The 25,009-nt window shown below is 40.4% G+C and overlaps 1 protein-coding gene across 3 annotated transcripts in view; it reads right to left on the bottom strand.

Annotated features, from left to right (window-relative positions):
• Positions 1 to 25,009, bottom strand: part of Otc (ornithine transcarbamylase) — a 99,964-nt gene that overhangs the window by 32,350 nt on the left and 42,605 nt on the right. For 2 of the 3 annotated variants that reach the window (XM_057759715.1, XM_057759714.1), the window contains 3 exons: positions 22,261 to 22,399; positions 20,475 to 20,556; positions 11,703 to 11,790 (listed from right to left, as the gene is read on the bottom strand). In XM_057759715.1, coding sequence (XP_057615698.1) covers positions 11,703 to 11,790; positions 20,475 to 20,556; positions 22,261 to 22,399 — 309 coding nt within the window. Of the gene's footprint in view, positions 1 to 11,702; positions 11,791 to 20,474; positions 20,557 to 22,260; positions 22,400 to 23,093; positions 23,126 to 25,009 lie in introns of those variants that run through there. The other variant, XM_057759716.1, reaches the window with a different exon arrangement.

Below are 25,009 nucleotides of genomic sequence, written 5' to 3'. Positions count from 1 at the left end.
AAAGGTGACTGGTAATCAAGCTGAAATGTACCTGACCACATGCCGACATAGTCTAACTTCAAACAAGCAAACAAAAACATCAGTAACATCCCCATACTTGAGGTGCCTGGGTTTGGTGATAAAGTTCCATAATACTGCTCTCATGAATTTTCTGTATGTATCAAGAGACAAGAATGTCTTCGGGGCAATAAGGATGGCCACAAATTATGATATTCACAGTGAGTTCAAGATAGAACCCTACAGTTATATATCGGGAGCTACTGAGTACCAGCCTCAGCACTCTTTCAGAGTTCTATGACAAGCGAAGACTGGTTTGGAACAGGATCTGAGGGGTAGAACAAACTGACTGACTTAGGAACTTTTTTTTCCTACATGTATCTTTATTTCTTGGGGGAAGATGAGAGAAGGGAGAAGCGGCAGCATAGCAAAGCATCAGACAGAAGGGTAAGGTATAAGGGTAAAAAGACGGCATAAGGGCATCAGGCATAAAGCACAAAGGGGTGAGGGTAAAAAGTGGGGGGCATAAGGCTAGGATAAGGTGTCGTCTCCACAAAGCTTTCAATTTATATAGGCAGACAGACAAGTTAATAGTCCTAAAGGAGGAAACAATGGTATCAAGCATGCATTTTCGCAGAGTCACAAGAAACAGGTAGATATGGCAAGGAGGCACTTTACCTCTCAGAGGGGGCGTGGCTGTGAAGTTCCCCTATGACTGGGAATACAGCACTGGTAGGAGCCTGCCCTGAGGGCTTGATTTGCATTAGCATCTAGCTGGTTGACTTAAAAGGAATCTGTTCTGGGGACCCTGCTTTTGACTCCAGCAGGGTGCCCACATGAGAATTTTCCTCTCTGAAACTAGTTTTAGCAACTCAGGCCTTTTTTCTGTATAAACAGTTAGTTTCCTAGGCTATGATCCAATGTTAGTTGAAGCCAAAGTAAAGGGTAAATACAAAATGTTAGTAGCCTGTTAGGTCAGAGAAGAAGACCAGTAGATCAGAGTTTCCTGAGTCTGCTGTAGAGCAGACATACTACCTCCTGTGTGAGGCTGCTTTCGTATAGGTGACTCCTGTCAATAAAGTTTGTGGGGGACTATTTTTATGTAGATTTTGCCTATGAGTATAAAGGCTTGACTGAATCCTTTTCATGCCATGGTGTGTGTGTGTGGGGGGGGGGGGTATCCAGTTGCCCTACAAAAAAAGTCAGGCTTATACACTGCTGGGATACTATAGAAGGGAGAAATGCCATGATTTCACAAGACGTTTACAGAATGAACAGTGACTTATCCAAAGGACAGCTGTGCCCGTAGCTCTGCACAAACAGGTTCTCCAGGTGGAGTATACGTCTGCACTTCCCAGTGATAGCCCAACAGATCTGTCAGCTGTACTTTTACTGTGTAATACTTGTGGGCTCTCCACAGTCAGGCCAAATTCAAGTAGTCTCGTAGGGCCCTGCGATTCACATCTCCCCTTGTTCCTATCCTACCATCATCCAGACTGTGCACCTTCTGGACTCCAGTGTTTTACCAGTGACATACATCACTTGATCAGCTGACTAGGAAACAGTGGGACAAAACGATGTTCATAATGACAACAGTGAGAAGTTCGTAATCATTTTCAAAGTGGATAGTTCCTTCCTTCCTTCCTTCCTTCCTTCCTTCCTTCCTTCCTTCCTTCCTCCCTCCCTCCCTCCCTCCCTCCCTCCCTCCCTCCTTCCTTCCTTCCTTCCTTCCTTCCTTCCTTCCTTCCTCTTCCTTCTCCTTCCTTCCTTACTTCCTTCCTTCCTTCCTTCCTTCCTTCCTTCCTCTTCCTTCTCCTTCCTTCCTTCCTTCCTTCCTTCCTTCCTTCCTTCCTTCCTTCCTTCCTCTTCCTTCTCCTTCCTTCCTTCCTTCCTTCCTTCCTTCCTTCCTTCCTTCCTTCCTTCCTCTTCCTTCTCCTTCCTTCCTTCCTTCCTTCCTTCCTTCCTTCCTTCCTTCCTTCCTTCCTTCCTTCCTTTAATTCCAAAACAGTCCAGACCCTACAGTGGACACACAGGTGGTCTCTCCAGTGTAAATTGATCAATACTCTCTAATGAGTATGTTCCAGGAAAGGAAATATCCTAGGCCTCTAGCATCTCTAACCAGGTGAAAATAACCTTGGCCTCTTTGGACTGCATTAAGAAAAATTGATAGAGAACCAAAAAATATAGCTTCAGGAAACCTAAATGTAGTCTTCTTAAATGAATTGGTATTGAAGAAGTAGGGATGAATTCAATTCCCATATTCCTTTCGTTATGAAATTACCTCCAATGACCAGATTGTTTTGGCTTAAATGTTAGATTCTGAGTCTGAGGACTACAGAGTGAAAAATCTTTAAGGTGTAATAGTATTTGGAATGACCTCCTCACAGTGTGCCCTGGTAACTTCAGAACTGAGTCTCTGCGAGCTGTGAAACCACAGAAATGGCTGGAGCTGAGTCATAGAATGTCCTGAGATTGCGTAAGCCATAACTTGCTTCAATCAACATTGTAAGAATTCCTTCCGTGTCCATGTCCTTTACAACAAGAACTCATTACCCTTCATGAAACTCCTGAAATATTATTATCTTCATTTTACAACCCAGTAAGCTGGGAATCAGAAATAACTGAAGCAACCCATAAGGGCTAGAATGTGCGAAAGCTGTGAACTGGACTAAAACTGGCCCTGTTTCAAAGTCTTTGCTCTTTACCCTATATTGTCATTCCTTAAAAAAGATAGCAGGATTCAAACTTGAAGAAATTGGTTTTTGTGACCATTTAACCAAGGCCACATATCTGTACTGGACATATCATCTAGGTTGTAGCAATTTATTAGTATCTAATTAGACACCTATTTCTTGTTAGGTGGAATTTTGAAAATGCTTTATCAAAAGCCTTTATGCTATTTATGATTTGCCCTTTTGATATTAATGTTGCTAATATAAATACTTTAATACTAATATTTCATCTTTTTACAGTATTCTTTCCAATAAGATGATGATTCGCTCCTCTCTTAGCTGTTTCCCATGCTCAATGAGATCCCTCTCTCAGGTTCATCATTTGGAATATCAGCATGGCACCGATAGGAAATTCTCCCATGCTGCTGCAAGGATACGTGTCTCTGTGACCATAAGGCTTGACTGCTGTCCTTCAAAACACCTGTCCACCCAGAAACTCAGAATGTGACCTTGCTTGCAAATAGGGTCTTTGAAGATTAAATTAGTTAAGAAGAAATGATAGTACAGTAGGAGAAATCATAAAGCCAATGGTTGCTGCTCAACACAAATTCAACTTTCTCTTCCTCCTCCTCGTCCTTGTGTGTGGGGAGGGCACAAGTGTGGGGGTGGACCAGGGAAGTGTGATTGGGGTGCCTGATGGGAAATTCCCAAATAATCAACAAAAATATTATGTTTAAAAAAGAAGAGAGGATACAAAGAAACACATAGAGAAAAAAGATGGAGAGAAAATGGGGACTGACTTAGAAGTGATGCAGCTTCAAGCCAAGAAATATGAAGACCTGCTGGGAGACAGCAGAAAGGGAACCAAGATGGTGGTGACACATGGATACGTGTTTTCTACCCTCTAGAATTGTGAAAAAATAAACAAAGTCATCTTCTAAATTTATGCCAACCTTTATGATAGCTCCTGAAAACAGATCCAGGGGGTGGTGCTGCTCCCTTAGCATCCCATCAGCAGAACATGGGAGCAGTCGCTACCCGTGGTGAAAGTGATCAGGATAGAACAACATCACACTATTGGTTTCTTATATTGAGCCTTTTGTGCACATGGCTCCTGAAGTCGCATTACTAACTACTGTATTAAAGCGAAAATGACTGCAAAGCCATCATGCCCCTGTCAACAGTGCACTCAGATCATTAGGCACGAAGAGCTGTCATTATGGAAGAAACCCAGAGCCTGGGAACTAGAGAGATAATGTCTCGCTGTTGTAACCAAGCTCTGTCTGATTTTAAAATTCCAAAGAATTGGTGACTTGAGTCATAGTTAAGTGTCACTCCTGGTGTGACATCTTAAAGTACAATTTCAGAGCAAGGAACAAAATAGAATACCTAACTCTTAACCCCAGTAGAACACCAGAGAATCTAAAAATACCTTCAAATCTGAAGCAAATTTCATGGAGCGTACACAGGCATGTTTTGTGTTTTCTGGTACATTCGGTGGTGGAAGAGTGTTGCTAAGAAAGATTTCAAGAAAGGAAAGGAAGCAATGGAGCAGATTTGATTCTGTGGGATTCCAGTCCTTCAATGAACCGGGCTCCATTAAGGAAATGAGTAAAAGTTTAAGGCTGTCCTTGCATGGTATAGGATAAATTCAAGTTCCCTGACCAGTTTTTAAATTGAATTTTGCTTGGTCACTGAGAAGCTTCCCATTTATCAGCCAACACTGGAGAGGGGCCTGTACATCTTCTAGGACCTTGGCCTGCTTTGAAAAAAATAAAATAGGGAATAATTGTTTAGAAAATGATTACATAGCTCTCGATGGTGTCATTGTGCACAACCAAACTTCCTCATACTGTTTCCTGGGTAACAAGGTTGAAATACCTTCTTGTGCAGGAAAGAGCTATGTACCAGGCTTGACATGGCAATCCTTCAAAATGGCCTGCTCTCAATGGTGGCCCAGGGCTGGCATCTGGAAACGCAGCATTTAGTATGTGTGTGTGTGGTGGGGGGGGGGGTCCTGAACTGGTAGGTATATACACACTTTGATTGTGTGGAACACCTTCCTTCTAAGATGCTGGAATGTGGATCTAGGGCAGGCAGATAGCTGAAGTAACCAGTTCCCAATAAAAATTCTGGGATCTGTTTTTCTGAGGGAGTAATTGTGTTTATGTGACCAGTCTCCAATAAAAACCCTGGGAACTGTTTTGCTGAGTGATTTAAGTACCTCCTGTGTACTTCACTTAGTGAAGAAGTTTGTGGCAATATGGTCCACATGTCACACATATGTCTTTTCCCTTTGTAATTGTTTTTTGCAGTGTTGGGATGAAACTCAAGTCCTTGTGCCTGGATCCCTGAGTTGTATCCTCAGCTCTCCTTTGGTGTTTTTCACTTGTAGATTTTAGTTGCTGTAAATCTTGGCCAAGAAGCAAAGAGAACCCTCCTAATGAAACACTGAACCTGTACATGGTGTTGCGATTCCTCAGCACAGCAGTTCCTCCCAAACACCATTGCTGTGGGAACTGTGTGGTATTTTGGTTCTGGGCAGATGGAACGAACAAGCAGCCTCCTCCTACATACCACTGGACATGTTAGTCTCTTATCTTTCTTTCTTTTCTTTCTTCCTTCCTTTCTTTTTTTTTAGCGTGCCTTTCAAGACATGGTTTCTCTGTGTAACAGCCCAAGCTGTCCTGGAATTCACTTTATAGGCCAAGCTAGCCTCGAACTCAAAGAGATCTGCCTGCCTCTGCCTCCTGATTGCTGGGATTAAAGGAGTGCGCCACCACCACCTGGCTTTCATTGTACTTCTTAATTTACCTACCTTCAGATTATTCGGTATTCAACTCAGGTTTAGCTAAGGAGAGATTATCCTAAATATCTTGTATGATAAACAGGTTATATTATTATAAATCAAGAAGAAAAGAAGTAGAATATTTGTTCAGTAATTGTAAAATCATCCTTGGGATACTTTTCTACTAGTCTTTAAGATCTTACATGACCCTAAGGATATTTTTGTAAGGTAGGAAACATATGTAACATGAAAGCTGAATGAGAAAACCAATCTGATGAGCAGAAAGGCAATCAGCAAGAAAAGGGAAAATATTTGCAATACATGAATCTGAACACAGAGATCAAAATGCCAAATATTTAAGGAATTCCTACAACTCAACACCAAAACAAATCCTAATTTCCAAAATGGGCAAAGCACGGAAATTGGCATTTCTGCAAAGACACTACCCACTGGCCAACATCTATTCTGAAACTGTGTTCAGTGGTGATTGTAAGGGAAGTGCAAATCTAAGCCACAAGGAGCTACCTCACCTGCTAGAATGGCTGGCATCAAAAAGACAATAGATAAGTGGAGAGGAAGGAGGGAAACACAACAAAGCCTTGCTTGTATGCTGGGTGGGAATGTAAATCGGAATTGGAATTAGGAATGTGGCTTCATGTAATTTTTTTCCTTCCTTGGGTAGGTAAAATTGAGTTGTAAACACACATACATAGGTATATAAGTGTTTTCAGACTTAAAATCGATATATTTGCTAATTTTAGGGCATTCCTGGCTTCCCTTCTGCTCCTGAATAAGCAGCTTGCCACTGCTTTAGGCCCTTTTCCAGAAGTTTTTTCTTTGTGTGATGTTCTTCCCACAGGGCTTCATGTCTGACTCTGTCTTTTCATTAATCTCTCAGCTTGACTGTCACATCCTTAGAGAAGCCTTCCTTGACCACAGAGTAAGGCAACCACGGGCAGGTCACACTGCCTTGTCTTCATCCCAGCACATCTTCCAATCAACTCTGCTATTCATTCTCACTCACTTGTTTAATAAAGTAATAGCGTATATTCCCACCCCCAAGAAAGATCTTGTTTGACCTAATCAGCATTTGATTCTCAATGCTTGAAAAGGTTTGGTAGAAAAAAAGAAACAGGTATTTAACAACTGGTTTTGAATAGATGAATAATTAAAGCATTTGAAAGAACAAGTTATATTCTGGAAATTGCATTTAACAGTTATCAAGAGACCAGCCAGCTTTGCTTTATCTCTCACCTTTCAGTGGCTGCACCTATTGAATCCACCTCCACCAGTTTCATCTTCCACCAACATAAGACACTTTTTATTGCCCCCGGCCCCCAAAGCAGCCAGACAGGTAGATTGGAAAAGTGGTACCATCAATCAGTGTCATGCGCGCACTGTTCTCTTGACTAGAAAGGGCGAGCACTGTCATTCAACCACCACACAGTGCCTTTGCATCTTCCAAAGTTAAACTTCTACAAAAAGCAAAGGATCCAATTGCTAAGGGTTGTTCCATGCATATTGCAGGGTAGGATGTCATTAAGATTCACCTCCCTCCTTGCCCTGTTCAGTTGCTTCTATGGAAGGCAGGGGATTTCTCTTGTCTTCTTCAATCTGGGTTTATTGAATTTCTGAATCTCAGCATACCTTGTTTGTCAGATAGTTTGACAGATTAAGTGGTAATGGGATACAGAGAAGAGAGTCAATGTCTCCAATAACTGCTACTCTCTTCTGACTCCCCCATCTCCCAGCCCAGTCTCTTCTTATATTCGAGTACACATACTCTCTTTTTTACCCTAATTGCATCTGCCCTTGAGGTATGACCTTCTGAAATTCTCCCACAATGAACCTATGGAGTTCAATTTTTTAAAAGCACTGAGCTGAAACATACGTCTCCAGTTCTCAGTGTCACCTAAGGTGTTTATTTCCACCGGCATAGAAATATATACTTGGAGGTTCAACGTTTAATGCAGTATATTCCTTCTCCCAAGATCAGAAACACACACACACTTTATTAACAACAAATCTGGAATAATTTAGCCACTATTACTTTTCACCTTTTAGAATCAGTTGTCATGAAGCCATGTGGATCTCTTATTATTTATCCATTTATTTACCATGACTTCATTAACAGATCACTGTGTAACAGTCTGGATTTTCCTGCACAGCTTCCCAAGTCTCCCCTTTATATGTGATGTATGCACATTTGCATGTGTGTATATTCACACACATGTGTGGAGGCCAGAAGTTGACATTGCAACATTAGTGTCTTACCCACTTGCTCTCCGCCATATTTATTTAATATAGGGTATCTCACTGAACCTGAAGCTCATTGATTCAGCTAGGCTTGTTGGTTGACTAATGAGCTACAAGGAACCCCTGTCTTCATTTCCCACCAGCACCGGGGTTAAAGTGTCATGCCACAGTACTTTCCTTTACTGTGGATGCCGGGGATCGAAGCTTGGATCCCTCTGCTTGCACAGCAGGTGCTTTGCTGAACAAGCCTTCTCCCCAGCCCTCAAGGTCTCCCAAAGTGATTCCAATTGCTCTTATATCATCATTAGAGTCATACAAACCATCTTAAACTTAACTGGGGAACAAACCTGTAAGTGTGGGGCCAGAATTTTACATTTTAACAAACTTACCAATTCCCAAACTAGCTTTTAAAAACCCGGTCATTAATCTCCTTATCTTCCATTTCTACAGTAATCCAAATTACTTTATAATTGTTCACATATGTACGGATATTTGCATTGGGACACACTTCTGTCTAGGGAACCACTCCTTTATATGTTAGACATTACATGCATTTGATAAAAAATGTGAATTTTAGGGTTGGTGAGAAGGCTCAGTGGGTAAAGGCACTTGCTGCCAAGTCTGATGACCTGATTTCAGTCTTCAGAATCTACATTATGGAAGGAAAAGAACCAACTCCCACAAGTTGTTTCCTGATCTCCACATGCACAAATATATGCTGTCTCACACACACACATACACACACACACACACACACACACACACACACTGGTAAACACACATAAATAAACAACTTTATCTTTTAAAAACTAAAAAAAAAAAAAAGTGGATCTTCAGGATCAGAACTCCTTCATCTTACAGAGGATACAATGGTTTGAATTAACAAAGCAGGCCTGACTGTTACCCTTTAAAAGACCTGAATTTAAGGCTGGCTCTTGGAATAACATCTGGTAACTTCATTTGGGGGAGTTTCCACTATTCCCCAGAACTGATAACACTGTGCCTAAAATGTTTTCATAAACAATATGGCTTGAAATAAACACATGCTTTATGTTGGCAGGGGGCAAGAATTTGGTTGGAATGTGCTAATGTGAACAGTCTTCAGCAACAACTGTGAGCTGGGTCTACTGTGGGCCTCTTTTCTTGCCAATATTTCACATACTTTGTCACATGTATTAAGTCTATTCTGTGCAGCCCCACCAGAAGAGTTTTGGAAGCTCGTACCTGGTGTCTTCTGAACTCTACTTCATATGTCTTTTTTATTGTATTTGGTATCTTATTGTTATAACAAATCAGAACCACGCATATGACTGTGTAGAGTTCTGTGAGGGTTAATACAATGACTCACCAAACCTCAGCATGATGGTCTTGGAGAGCTCCCACAAGTCAATATTGTCTACAACTTATTTTTTCCATGAAATAGAAACAGCAAGAGTAGGTAATAAAAGCATGGAAACCCAGACTTAGCATCTAAGTTTCATTACTTCTGTGTCTCGTGGCTTTTTTGATTATAAAACTGAGCCAATAATGCTGACTTTGCAAACATTTTACAATGATAACAGAAGTCTGTGGTAAACATCCTTTAAGAAGTAACTATTATTTTTATTTAACCTTTTAGGTTGAGTTTAATGATCAGAAAGAATTCTATGGATCCAGTTTTATCCTTATTCTACCATACATACACTAGAAGTAATTGGATGAATTCAAAAGGTCACAGTTACACTGGAGCTTGTGACTAGATGGTTTGGCTCTGGAAATGTGTAGAGCTTCTCTAAGGACCCACAGGGGGAATTGCTCGGAGAGAAGTCAAAGGAAGGTACATGTTTATATTCGGCCCCAGCAATCAGCTAGGGTTAGATGTTTGTCTTCTGCTTTGAGTCTCCTAACAGTCCGCTGATTTCTGGACCCTAATATTGTTCTAGCTGCCAGAATGCACTGCTTTACCTTTTCTTGGATGCTCAGCTATTCCCTCAGTTGCGTACTTCTGCAACCATTAGTTCACACTGCCTTATTCACTCCTGCTCACCTGGTGCATTCTAGAGGTCCCCCCTCAAAATGTCTCTCCTAGGTGCAGTCCTGTCTTTTTCTTTCACTTGCTTTTGTTACTTGCTTATGAATTAAAATGCTTTACTTTGTTGTAATAATCACTGGGCAATATAATCTCTGTAAGTAGCAGAATACTTGGAAAAATATCCTAAAAATGTCATGTTCATTTATTCTTTGTGTCCCTACTATCCAAAAGACAATGACATCACCTCTTAGTACTCCCATTGCTTTATATGAAATAACACAACATCTTCAAACATAAAAGGCTTGAAGAAGAGTTCTTGAAATCTCTTTAGGAAGTCAACTAAGCAAATTCTCTAGCATATACTAGAGGAGCTGGAATAAAAAGCAAACATTATTTGGAAAGAATTGCTTTGTGTCATGAGATGTTTGGGGGGAAATTAGTCTTCTCTATTGCCATAAAACATTCAACAAAGTTATTTACTGTGTATTTATGAGCTAAAAATGGACAATCGTAAGATCCTTATACAGGAAGTCAAAAGACCGATGTTCAAATGTTTCAATATTATATAGTGAGCTCAATTTTCTTCTCGCTGAGTGTGAGCTGCTAGGACTTGTCAGTGTAGTGTTGCTGCCATTGACTGTGGTACTTCTCTGGAAGACAGCTTTGAAGTGAATATAGCTTTTTCACGCTCTCTTCTCCTAGGATTTGACTGGAGGTTGACATCCATGGTGACCTTGGAGACTACTTATTGGATACGAGGGAGCCATTCTGTGTCAGAATTTCTAAGTGAGCATGTATTTCAATGGCCTGTCATTTTCTTTTACCAAACAAGAATATCTGTACTATATTAATACCTTGGCATTTGAGACTCTGTGCTATCACAGCTAGTATGTATGTTCCTGAGTTTATCGTTTCACTTTTGCGTGTTAATCTGTTCAGGCTCTTACTAGGGTAGATGCTTTAGAATAATACTTGCTCATATAGTGACTAATAAATGTTAGCTATTTGTATTATTGGTACAGATGAGCTATGAACGAACATGGCAGTTTTCTTAGACTCACACTTCCTTGATTGTTAAATGTAAGAGTCATCTTGATAAATTTTAAATTTTATTAAATTTGGAATTTTTTAATACACCGCTGTGAAATTGCTAAGGAGAGATGGAGAGATTTATCAGTGGTTATTTGCAATGGTTGTTGTTACAGAAGATCTAGAATAAATTCCCAGCACCCACAATGGCTCGCAGCCTTCTGTAAAGCCCATCCTGAAGTATTCAATGCCCTCTTCTAGCCTCAGAGGGCACCAGGCATTTACATTGTGCACAGAAATGCATGAAGGTAGATCAACCACACACACAAAAATAAATTGCTAAGGAAAAGACTCAAACCATTCTCTTTGTTAGATTTTTGTGTCTACGTCAACTTGATACAAACTAGTGTTGAATGGGAAGAGGAACCTCAGTTGAGGAAGTGTCTCCACCAGATTGCCATTGGGACATTTTCTTGATTGCCAATCAATAAAGGAGGGCCTAGAACACTGGGAGTGATGCCACCCCAGGGCAGGTAATCCTGGATGGTATAAGAAAGCAGGCTGAGCAAGCCAAGAAGAGTAAGCAAGGAAGCAGTGCTTGAACATGGATGGCCTCTGCATTAGTTCCTACTTCTAGGTTTCTGTCTTGAGTTCTTGTCCTGGCTTCCTGTATAATGGACCTTAACATGAAATAAGCCCTTTTGCTCCCCAAACTGCTTTTACCTTGGTGCATATCATAGCAATGGAAGCAAACTAAGACTCTCATCGAAAGGGGCTATAGGATGAAAGAGAGGCATTTCAAACATCAGGCAAAGAGTCCAGTAAATGGGAGGGGTACAAAGGACACTGAGAGGGGAAACCATTATTGAAAGAGAATCGTCATCTTCTCTTTTACATGAATCCATCAAAGTTTGAAGTAACATTTGGAAAGAAAAATTTTTTTACAAACCGAGCTGTGTCTGTAAGACTTTCATTCACACCCAGATGAATGTCTTGGGTGGTAAGAAAACAAGGGTGTCCTCCCAGTAGAGCAAAGCCTACAATGAAAGAAAAAGAACGTTTTTTTTTTTTTGAAAAAATAACTAAAGTGCAAAACAAAATCATGAGGCATTAATACTAGTACCATCTCCAATAGCAAAGTCTACACACCTTAAAGCTCTTCAACCATTCTGTTGGGAATTTTCAAGCATAACAAAGTGATAAATCTAGGGATGAATATGAAAACTATGCAAAAATATGAATATGTAAAACCACTTACCTTTCTTTTGAATTCATGCTTATCCCCCCCCTCTTTTTATTGAGGAACTGGAAATAATGGAACATTGCTCCCTTTGGGGGAACTGTGTCTACTTTTTAATTCTTCCAATATAGAAAGATAATCTTCTAGGATGACAAAGAAATAAACTTGAGTTATAAGGGATGTCCTGGGTGACAACGGGGTATTAATTAGCAATAAAAAAGGAATGAACCTTCAGAAATGTTATGCTAAATGAAAGAGTAAATATTTAGTGTAGGGAAATATCTAGGAGTAAATATCTGGAGTAGAAGAGATAGCTGTTGCTGTAGCTGGGCTATGTGTGATTGACTGGAAAGGGGTACTGCAGTGTTTTTCTGTGTTAACTGAAATATTCTACATCTTCACGGAGTTTATAGGTTACACAGACATGTGCATTTGTCAACATTGAATTGCACATTTAATATTGACCATTTTCTATACGTAAATTTTACTTTAAGTTTAAAAAATAGAAAGCAAGAACCGAGGTGGTAGTTTAAAGTTACTAAGAAATAAAGGATTACTGGTCATCATCTTCTAATGAAGACAAAGCAAAGTACCAAGTGGGACATGGCCCTCACTGCTTTCCACCATATGTGTGCTTAGAGCATTACAGGTGCTGGAGCACAGGAGTCTGACTCGCCCTGTTCTCCCAACACATTCTATTCAGCATAATTTCAAGATAACTCTTGTATTTTGCAAACATACTTTATATTGTGATGTGTCAAATTTATGTCCAGGAAAACATAACTGTCACAGTTTGCTAATTGCATCTGTTTAGGGGATTTACTTTGTAAGGAGGAAATCATCAATCACCCAGGGAACTGGGTGAGGAATTCTGGTCCTACAAATGGGAGTTGGATTCAAAATTTCCTGAAACTCTTTACTGATGTATAGGCATAATTTGAAGAATATTTCAGTATGGACTATGTCCTGGCTGGATATGTTTTTGTCAACTTGACACAAGTCCCAGTCATCTGGGAAGAAGGAACTTCAGTTGAGAAAATGCCTCCATAAGATTGGGGTGTAGACAGGCCAGTAGGACATTTTCTTGATTAGTGATTGATAGGGGAGGGCCCAACCTATTGTGGGTGGTGTAATCCCTGGCCAGGAAGTCCTGGGTTCTATCAGAAAGCAGGCTGAGCAAGTCATAGGAGCAAGCTAGTATGCAGTATTTCTCTCTATGACCTCTGCTTCAGTTCCTACCTCCAGGTTTCTGCCTTGAGTGCTTGTCTTGAATTCCCTTCATGATGAACAGTGACCCGAGAGTTCTAACTAATACAAGTCATTTCCTCCCCAAGATGTTGTTGAACATAGTATTTATATACATCCATAGCAACCCAGACCAAGACAGACTGTTATTGAATGTTATTAAGGAACCATTTTGTTAATCACATTGCAGCTATTGATGAAAATATTCTGTATTTTAAATAATGTAAAGGAGGGTGTGGGGGATAAAATGCCATAGTTTTAATTTATATTAAAAATACTTTAACAATGAGAACAAATAGACAAACTAAGGAAGATAATACGCTAACAATTGTTAGATTGATATAAGGGGTATTATGTGTTCTTTATGCTGACCTTTCTACTTTGTATTTACTTGAAAACTTCTATCATAAAAATAAGCATCAAAAGCTACAATAATTATTTATGTTACAATGTCTACCATTTTACTAGAAGCCAGCATGTCTTGAATCTTACAATACAAATCAAGAGCACTTACTGGCATTTTATACATCTTTCTCTTTGATTTTCCGCTAAGAAACAGTTTAATAGAACTATTGTATGAATTCTATAAAACATAACTCTTTGCTTTTTTGTAACTTGTATTCTAGTGATGAAATACTGATTATAAAGTAACTGAGTAGCCTCATATATATTAGATATTAGATACTGGTAAGTGTTATAAAATTTGAGTAACAAAGGACAACAGAAAATGTAAAACAGGAATTGCCATTTTAAATGTCATGGTCATTGAAGAGCTATTTGAGTGAACGTTGAAAAATGTGATAGTGTGGACCATGAGAAACCTATCAGATGGACAGAAGACTAGTTATTTGTCTTGTGTAAGGGTCACAACTGGTGGATTCAGGAGCTAGCAAGAAGATGGGTGTGGAAAATACAGTGTGTGTGAAGAGGAGTAGAAGGGAGGCTGCAAAAGGAAGGTGGGAATAAGAAGCAAGAATTGCATTTTGTCTGAGAAAAATGAAAATCTATCGAAGGTTGGAGCTGATGAGTAAGATAATTAGACTTTGGTTTTAATGAAATATATACATAATGGGGCAGAATCAAGGAGGCCAATAAGGAGAGACATTTGTAAAATTTGGATGAATGTTCAGAACTCAGACCAGAATGGCAGTCCCTGAAGTAGTAAGAAAGTGGTTGTATGATTAATCTATGCATATCTTGAAGGTAGCAGCAGCATTAAACTGCTGGGCCTATTTCCTACCTTAATGAGCATATTACAGCTATCAGAGGACTTCCGTGTTCCTTACTAACACTCCACTTACCTGCATCTGTGTCCATATATTCTGCTTTATTTCCCATTAAGCATGGGTGAACTTCTTATCTCTCATGTTTCCATGTCTCTTCCTACTGTCTTAACATGCCCAATTCACCCATATTCTGTAGATCTTTACTCAAATGCTTAACAACTCATGGGTCACCTTTGTCCCATGCTCCCATTCATACACTAGAAGTCAACCCCTTTAACTGTTCACGAACATAATCAATTCTTTATCTCTTTATGTCATAGTCATCAAGAACTATGCTCAGTCATTAACAAAACTTTTTCTTGGCACTATGTTCACTTTCAAGTATCACTTTAATTCTTTGTCCTGTCTAATGAGTCTCTCTCTCTCTCTTTCTCCCTCCCTCCCTCCCTCCCTCCCTCCCTTGAAGGGAGGCTTTGCTAGCCATCACTGCAGCAAGACTCCTCCCATCAACATCAACATGACCTCCACATTGTTCCATCTTTTTGCCCCTTTCTTCTCATCTCTTTAACAAAATGGAACAGCAGTCTCTCCTTAAAAACCATCCTTTATATAAACTCCAAGATACCACACCTTCCTGCTTTTATATCTAGTTTGTCAATTATTCCTTCTTGGTCTTGATTTCTGGTTTCTACTATTTTCCTTGACTGCTAAACATTGGAGCCTTCCAAGGTTAGTTCTTGGTCCTCTTCTTTCTATCTAACTTCACTGTATCAAGCTCTCTGGCTTCAAATATTCTCTCTATGCTGATGAACACCTCTTTCAAGGTCTTTCTCTTAACCTCCAGACTCATATACAAGCACTTTTCAACATCTTTCTTTGTATGTCTAACAGACATCTCAAACTCAACACAAGCAACAATGAATGTCTGGCCATTTGCTTTTGACCTGTTCCACCTGCAACTTTCATAATTCCTAGGTAGAAATCTTGAAGTCGTCCTTGACACCCATCTTTTGCCAAGTAAATTTAATCTCTTTGGATCTCCTTTCAAAACATATATAGAATTCATCCTTCCTGTCTTTCTCATTACTACCACACTGGGGCTAGCCTTCCTCTCTCTACGGCTCCCCCCACACTGACATATTTTACTGCTTTTGTATTGTTTCCGTACCCCGCACACCCACAGTTGATTTTCAACAGAGTAGTCAGTGTAACCTTATAAAATGCAACTTAGAGTATGTCTACCTTTTCCCCAAACTCTCAGGTGGCCTATTTCATTCTGGCTAAAAGCACAGGTTCCAATAATGGTGCAAAGCTTTCTACTTTGTCATTAGAGCCATTCTCTGTGCTGAGAGAATGCATTGCCATTCACCATGCTCTCTAATTCGTTTATTGATTATGCCTATTGTTTGTTGTATCTGTACCCACTAGAAAGTAAGTGCCATGAGAGAGGGGGGTTCCCTATTTTTTGTTTACTGTTGAGTGAGTCACAAACTTTTCCTATAAAGACTGTCAAATAGTAAGTATATCAGGAATGCTAGTTGAATCTATGAGTAAAGGAAGGAAGGACATTGACTCTGGAGAGAGGACCTATTTCCCAAACCTCTGTAGTGTTGATGGAAAGATTAGAAACTTCATTTTTTTTTCTTAATTTCAACCTTTTATTAAGTCCATACCAGAGACCTTCAGAGGTACACAGGATTTTGGATTATTTGGTCAGGCTTATTGAGTCCATTGTTCTCTCGCTGGAGTCTCACATGTATAAGAACAGTTTCAAGGCAAAGCTGGCTCATCTTACTGTGTCCTCTGCACTGCAGTGATTGGATCATCTTTGGGCCAGTCGCTAAGGTGGGAGGAAGACTCTGGACAGACTGACTCTGATTAAGGAACCTGAGTTAATGTACCAGCAATTAACTCCCAATTAATTAGCAATGATCACATCACTAAGTAAGGAACTCGCCATCTCAGCAGTGTGCACGGAAGTGTCCCCAAAGAAGTGACATCTACATTTACATTCTACAAGACTGATCGATGAATTAAAATTGTGGACAGTGAGAACATTGCAGGTCCAGAGCCCATTGATAATTTATCTTCTGCTGTTTTCTCTTTTTAAAGAGCACTTATTACCCACTTCTCTTTGAAACCTAACATCTGGGTGAGTACCAGGTAAACCCTTCTGGAATTGTGTAACAGACACCTCAATTCCACCTACACAGAGACTAAGAATGTCATAAAACAGCATACAAGGCCTACAGTAGAGGCTTTCCCATGGCTGTAGCTGAGGTACCCACCACTGTATTTGAAAGGGCTCATAACTTTCTTTGCTCTGTTGCTATGAGACTATTACATGGCCACTCATATCTGCCTTCAGAATAAACTCTCTTACTCTAAGGCAGAAGCTGTGTCTTCGTGTACCAACAACAGCATGCAGCATAAACATGTGTTTCAGTCCTGTGTCTGCAGCCTGCAGCCCGCCTGGGTTAGCTGTTCTGGTCTGCATTGTTCTGTGTGTTTCTCATGGTTCCTCTTCCATGAAGAAGGCACAAAAACTACAACATTCAAATCAGCAGTATCTGTGAAGTCAACTCCGGAGGTCAGCGATGAAGTCACACCTCAGGGCAGAAACCCAAACAGAGGAAGAACCTGAAGGCAGTAGCTGATGCAGAGAGGATGAAGGGGCACTTCATACTGGCTTGCTCTCCATGATATGCTAGGCCTGCTTTCCTATAGCACCCAGGACCACCAGCCTAGGGGTGGCACCACTCTCATTGGGGTGGATCCTCCCCACCAGTCATTAGTCAAGAAAATGCCTTACAGACTTGACTACAGGAAAATCTTATGTAGCTATTTTCTCAACTGAGAATCCCTTTCCCAAATGACTCTAGTTTGTGTCAGGCTTGACACAAAACTAGCAGGGTCAGATACTGCTTCTGAGAAGGGGTTTCTCTTTTTCACTGGTCAAAAAGAAACTCAGACCCCAATCCAAAGGTGCAAGTCGACTGTTTGCTAATTTATCAGGCCTGGGTGGTGATGCGGTATTCAAAGGGCATTAGAGGATTTGAAAAGCACTAAGAGCGGCCATGGCAGAGGAGAGAACAGAAGGGTGAGTCTCCACGCTCCCTCACCTTTCATTAAGACACATCTTTTTACCTCTTATATTTATTCCTATTTCCATTCCATGTTTTTTCTCCTGTTAATTTCTCAATTTCTGTTTGAGAAAATAAAGCGAATCTTATGTTTCTCTTTGTTTTCTTTACATTTCCCTGTGGGCTTTGGAGCAAAGGGTATAAGTAGAATCCATTCAGTACAAATAGGAGGGATTTGATGCCTCTATCTGGTAGACCTGAGGCACTCATTAACCTCTCCCGTGCCCTGCTTCAGACTAGAATCCCAATCTTCCTATCGGTACCTTTGTAAAGATGATGAATTTGAAACAGCTGCTACAGTACCAACTTCAATTTCACCTTGACGTGACATGCTCGTGTTAAATAATGGGAAGAAGCACCACTTGCAATTCCCTGTGTGTCTTTCTCTCTGCTACTGCATTTACTAGGATTTAAAAATATGTATCTGTCTATCAACTCAATTAATTTGCAATAAAAGAATACAATTGCCAGTAGATACACAGGAGAATTGCCTGGTTTGCCAAGCAGCCATACACTGAGAGATGCAGAATGAATGGTCTAAAGCTACACACAAAGACATGGACATTGTCTTACAAACATAATGCGGAGCAAAGAAGCCAGACACAAAAGAGCACATGCTGAACGGTTCCTTTAAGACTAAGGTTGAAAGCAGGCACAGCTAGTTTGTGGTAGTAGAAGCCTAGATAATGGTTGCCTTTGCATGGATGAGTAATGGCTTGAAGGAAAAACAGGGTTGATGCAAAGGGCTTCCGAGTCCCGTTAGCATTCTGCTCTCTTGGGTATCAGTTGTAATTATGCATTTACTGTAAGAATCCATTGAATTGTCATATACTTAGTGATCTATACACTTCTCTGAAAGTGTGCTAGACTTAATATACATGTTTCATGAACAATTAATATGTGTGGATAATCATGTCCTATTTCCTGAAATAAGTAGAAACATTGTTGGACCCCCGAATCTCAGTCTTAAGATGGAACCCTTAAGGACGATACTATAAGAATTGCCTCATCCTGGGGAATGGCACAATTCTGTGGCAGCAACTGACAATGAGATACAAACTATTTTAATTCTAAATAGCAAGGATGCTGTATGTGTTGGAAAATGATATACATATACAGAGGTGGGGACGCAGTGCTGTGACAAATACCTCAAACAAGATCCTGGTGTCTATTCCCTGGTGATGCACTCGGCAGAACTGGTTTGGCCATGGCTTTGTCATTTCTGCAAGCATTTAAGGCAGCTTCTCACTCTAATTTGTCTGTTCCTGAGTTTGGTTGGCAGCATGCCATGTCCAATTAGACCCAGAGGGATTTACTGAGGATAATAACAAATACCCTGTGAACCATACATTTTAAAGGCCAAATATTCCTGTCCTCATGCATTGGTTGATAGAGTTTGCAATGCTGTGCAGCTTTCGGAGCACTTCTTTAGAGACGGTTGTAGTCTAACAAAGTGCTTCGTGCCATTTGTGGGAACAATTTCACTAGAATAAAATGTGAGCATCTCAGGCTTCAATTAAACTAGATTTCTTAAAAAAGTAAACTTAACAATTGCATCCAATCGCATGTCTGCCATATGTTAGCTATGTGAACTTGGGCCTTTCCTGAACCTAGATCAACCTGCGCTCCTCCATCTTATTTTCATCACGTCGTCATGACGATGAAGTGTGGTGATCCATATAATTAATAGGGAGCACTGTCGGAGTCATTATCCAAACTCTGTGACAGCCTCACTCTTGCCATTACTGATAGTTTTAATACAGCATTATGGAGGAAACTATTCAGGGATATTTCAATATCAAGTATAATATTTAAACAGAGAAAATTGTAGAACCACCAAAACATAATCACTTAAGAAATTAAAAACTGAACAGTTTTTATATACTAATTCTTTAAGTCACCAATAGGACTCTTGAAGTACTAATGGTTAAATTTTTAAAAAGATAAAATTCTGCCAGATTCCTAGAAAATCAGTGTTAGGACGAAACAGAGTTTGAGAATGACTGGCAGGTTTATTCATTTCTCCCCACAATCGCTCAAATGCCAAAGAAATGTCTTAAAAAATGGAGCCATCTGTTTCCTTCCAGGGACTTCTAAGATTAGGTGACATCTTACAGATTTCCCTCTTCCTGTTTCCTTCTCTCAAGGGGCAAGGGAAGTATTTTAATAAGAAATGTGGTCTTGAGGTCCAGACCTTGGTGTGATTTTTACTGAGTGAAATTAGAGGTCACTTAATCCTTGTGAAATTCTTTGGGGGGGGCTATCTATTTGATGAACTTCATTATTAATCACTATAAGGCCACTCCAATAGAGATATAAAGTCCCAGGAGGCTCCGATGTAAACATCAGATGGCAATGCCCTGACGACCAAGCACACTAGCTGATCCCTAGCTTTCTAGACCTTCAAATATCCACCAGGGGTTAGGTATAACTGGAGACAGGGAAAGGAGACCCGATAACCATAAAATAAACCCTGAGACAAATAAGGACTGTCGAATGCAGAAGAGGTTAAATTCCCCTCATCTAATAGAATTGGCACAGAAGAAAACATTCATGAGTAAAAAGACCCATTTCTCAGCTGAGTTTTGGGCCTCAGGGTTGGTGTCCACTTACATTTCGCCATACACAGGAAGCACAATCTAAAGTGGCTAGTCAACTTTTCACAGCCGTCCTACAGATGAGGCTGGTCTTTCTGCCTATAGCTTTTACAAGAATTGAAGGACACCCCTGTACCGCTGCCCCAGTGAGACAGCTGCTCTCTGTGGTTGCTAAAGAGACACAACAAACTCCCCAGTGATGACGCCCTTCCTCGTGCCCATCCTCTGGCCGGCTCTTCGAGCCAAGTATGAGTTTTCCAGTGGACTCACCTGTTTCTGTGGACAGTCTGGTTCGAGTACTTCTTTTCTCAAAAATCATTCCCAAGGATTTTCCTTGCAGTAAAGGCAAATACTGAAAACCAAGGACAAAAATTGCAATTAAAATGCAAGGTATACTTCCTATCCAATATCAAGGATTGTATTTCAAAATGCTAATGAAAACACAGGTCAAATAACTACTACTTCAGAGTAAATGGACACAATATTGTTTAAAAACTGAGTTTAAAGTTGTTTCACATTCAATACACACAGATTATTAACATGAAATTAGGAATTAAGACTATTTTTAGATACAGGTTTCTCGTGCAGTCCAGGCTAACCTTGAACTTGCTATGTAGCAGAGGTAGGCTTTGAACTCCCCATCCTCTTATTTCCATCTTTAAAGGCCTAGGGTTACAGATGAATGTTGCTCTGCCTGGCATACATTATTGCTGATTAGTGGGCTCAATTTGGGAGCTTATGCAAAGCAGAATATTCCACACTGGCGCCATCATCTTACTGAACTCTATCACAATCCCTTTTAATTCCAGAGATGCTGAAGATACTGAATTCGGAGTGACTTTCTCAGCTAGTAAGATCCTACTCTCTCACAACATGGAACACTAAGAGTCCTTACTTAAGACACTAATGAAGCTCGGTTTTTCAGACTTCATATTCATCGGTCTCCCTCATGAGAGAACATACAGGCTTTGTTCCTGGAAGTCATTTGAAAACACTCCGGGAGCTTGAGTACTGGGTGGAGCTCTTTCTCCTTCCTCTTGTGTTATTAGGCTTCCTGTTAAAATGCGCTCGGGTCTTTTGGTCTTCAGTCAGCAAAGCATAAAAAGGCAAAGGTCTGCAGCCTAAGCAGGCCTTTCCCCCTGTTTCAAGTCTTCTACAAGAGCATCAACACATAGATGCTGGAGCATCACCTAGCCTCTTCGGAGCTTGGAGAGCTAGCCAGCTAGATAAGAAAGCCAAAGTCATATCAATTTTCTTCAGCCTGAAACAAAATATTTTTTAAATGCCTTTGAGCCAGGCAAAGTGACACACCCCAGCACTGGGGAGGCAGAGGCAGGGGATCTCTGTGAGTTTGAGGTCAGTCTGCTTCACATAGCGAGTACCAGGTCAGTCAAAGGTATAGAAGCAAGACCCAGTCTCAGAAACAAACAAGCAGCTTTTGTACAAATTCATAACACAAATATGCTTTCAAATTAAGCAATCCCTCTAGCTGAAGCCACTTCATTTAGCATTTTGAAACAGAAATTGCTCAAAATGCAGAACAATGCCCATAGTTAAGCACCACATTCCATTTCTTCCTCGATTTGGCTAGCATTTGCTTGTTCCTTTATAATTGAAATGCTTTTAAAAACATAATTTCATCAATGTGCATATTATCATAATGATGACATATCTGCCATATTTCCAGAACAGAAACGTATTTTTAAAAACCAATACATCATCTTTAAGTTTTAACTGATAGAAAACACAAGAGAGAAAAGGGACGTAGAAGAACAAAATCTTTCTAGACAAATGATATCTCAGTTTCAGATCCAGTTACTAATGAATTTCAGTGTTCTTCTGGGAAAAAAGCGCAAGGACTTGTCCTAGAATAACTGCTTTTCATGCTTATTCACATGCCTGTACACTCAGTGCTGATCAATTACCTTGCCTGAAGTTTCATTACTCAGCTAACGTTCAGGAATTTTAATGCATTTTGTTTCCCTCTGCCTTAGGAAAGCAGCTTCCAAAAGGGCTATTGGTTTGTAATGGAAGAGAAGAAAGAAATGTCACATACTTCTCCTTTGTTCTTTATCCGGAATTTCAGATCTGCAGAGAGCCATAACATGTACTGAATCTCCTCTCCAGTGAAGTTCTTCAGGGTCAGGAGGTCACGGCCTTTCAGCTGAACTTGGTTCTGTAGCGGCTTTCCACACCTAGAAAAGAAGGGAAAAATCAGAAGAGGATAACATGTATTCAAGACAACAATGCTGTGGGGTGATCCATTGGCCTATTCTTGGAAGTCAAACATAGTAAATCACATGGTATAGCATGTCTCTCGCAAAGTGTTAATAAAACTGATATGGCTGTGGTTTCAATTTTACATATCCAGTAATTGTTATGTTTGAGAGAAAAGAAGAATTTGTGGAAAGAAATCGAATTCTGACATGCTTGGATTAGCTGAATGGGCAGCTTTGGCACTTACTAAATCATACAACTTGAGGCAAGTTACCCAACCCCTCTCTGCAGCTGTTTCTCACCAACACAATGAGTGTAATAATTCTATGACGCCATTGTGAACATGAAACTATTTAGGCTATGTGAAGCAGTGTTCTGCGTAAGATGCACCAGGTAAAACTTACCTACTCTTCTTGCAAGCAAGATTTATAATGCACAACAGAAAACTGCATTGTTTACCCCTACTCCTTTCATACACGAGTGAAGACTTGTATTCCTTTTGTTCGTAGGTGAAAACATAGCTTTTTTAGTACCATGCAGAAAGAATTTTTAAAGTTCTCTGGTTATTTTTGCACCCAGAAGAATGATAGTAAACTAATAAACAATGATAATATAACAATGATAAGCATTTTTTTAAGTTTGGGAAATTCGTTGCAAGTTGACATCTTTTACCTTCAGCTCATCTCTGATTCAGATTGGTCTCCTTTATTGGCCGAAGACAAGCCAGGACCTGGTTGCTCCATTTCATTGCCTTCAGTCCCTCAAGGTGAGGTCAACAGGAGAGCAAATTAGTTATGTTCTAGTTGTCTAGTATTGGCATAGGGGTTTGAGGGCAAGTGTTTGTGTTATATTTATGGGAGTCCTCTAGAGAGACTCTCTCAGAACAATTTCGGATATGAATAAAAGCATTTCCTCTGGTATTAATGGTTTTATGTTTATCAGCCGCCGCCACCCCAATGAGATATTTATGCCTCTCCAGGACATCTCTTGTCTTGTCATGATCAGAAACAATGTCATGCTACCAGTTCTTTTTCTTTTTCCATCCTGTCTCAAGGGAAGCACTCCATATTGCTTGACCTGACGAGTGTAAGGTCCATTTTATTACAGAGTTCTCTTTTATTCTGCCATCAAGATAGTGAACTAATAATTACCTCTTTAATCTCTCCCCCCACCCCGCATGTGTGTGCTCTAGAACTTATTCTTCCTGCCTAATTTTGTCCCCTTTGATTAACAACTCTCATCCCTCATTAACCACTGCTCTACTCTCAATTTCTGAGTTCAAACTTTTCTGTTTTTCAAGACAGGGTTTCTCTGTGTAGCCTTGACTGTCCTAGAACTAGCTAGCTCTGTAGACCAGGCTTGCCTAAAACTCACAGACATCCTCCTGCCTCTGCCTTCCAAATGTTGGCATAAAGGCATGCACCACCACTGCCCAGCTGAGTTCAACTTTTTTACATTCCGCATACAAATAAGATTTTGGGGTATATGTCTTTACCATTCATGGTTTACTTCACATCATATATAGTATTCTAGGTTAGTTTGTGTTGTACCAAATGCCAGAACTTCATGGATATTTACTGGGTGAATGATATTTCAGGGTGTACATATATGCCACACATCTCAATCCATCCATCTATTAATGAACACTTAGGCTGTTTCCTTATCTTGACTTGTGTGATGAGATCTGTCAAGATGGCTGGACTACTATATTTAAAAAAAAAATCTTTTTCTCATTTTACATACCAATCCTAGTCCTACTCCCTTTCCTCCTCCTGTTCCCTCCATCTTTCCCCTCCCTAGTCCCACCCACTCTTCATGGGGAGTCAAAAAAGTCTGACAAAGCATGTTGAGGCAAGACCCCCCCACACCACCATATCAGGACTGAGCAAGGTATCCCTCCAAAGAGAATGGGCTCCAAAAAGCCAGTTCAAGTGTAGGGCCCGGGTCTACCCTTGTTCCTGGGGTTCATTTTGAGGACAGTTTCTGGTCAGCTAACTTAAGCATTCTGTTTGTTCCTGTGCTCCCCCTGCCCCGCCTGGTGATTATCTGTAGGGCATTGACTCCATCGTTGGTATGGTAATTTCCCACCTGCCTGGGCGGAAATCCTTGTGCAGCAGCTAGGTATATAAGGATTTCCCCAAGGTTGAATAAATGGCATTCGGCTGATCTCCTTTCGAATGACCCAGGTCTCTTTGTGTGTTCTTTCAATTTCCAGGCCCTTGCCCGACTCGCGTACAGTACAGTGGCGCTCAAACTGTACCGAGGGTATAACACAGAATTGGGTGTTACATTCAAGAAGTAGGAAATAAATCCTGGTTCCACTGCCAGTGGCCCCAGAGTCTGCCCTAGCCATGCAACTGTCAACCACATTTCAAGGGCCTAGTTTGGTCCTATGCTGCTTCCTTCCCTGTCTGGCCAGAATTGGTGAGCTTCCATTAGGTCAGATCAGCTGTTTCAGTGGATGAACCCATCATGGTCTTCACCCCTTTGTTTATATTCTCACTCCTCCCTCTCTTCTCCTCAGCCCAGTGTTTCATTGTGAATGTTTCCATCAGTTGCTGAATGAAAGTTCTATGATGACAATAAGG

The sequence above is a fragment of the Chionomys nivalis genome, chromosome X (assembly GCF_950005125.1).
Source record: "Chionomys nivalis chromosome X, mChiNiv1.1, whole genome shotgun sequence".
In the NCBI taxonomy this organism is placed as follows: Eukaryota; Metazoa; Chordata; class Mammalia; order Rodentia; family Cricetidae; genus Chionomys; species Chionomys nivalis.
Note: the sequence above shows the minus strand (reverse complement) of the source record. Positions and strands in the feature narration are given on the sequence as shown.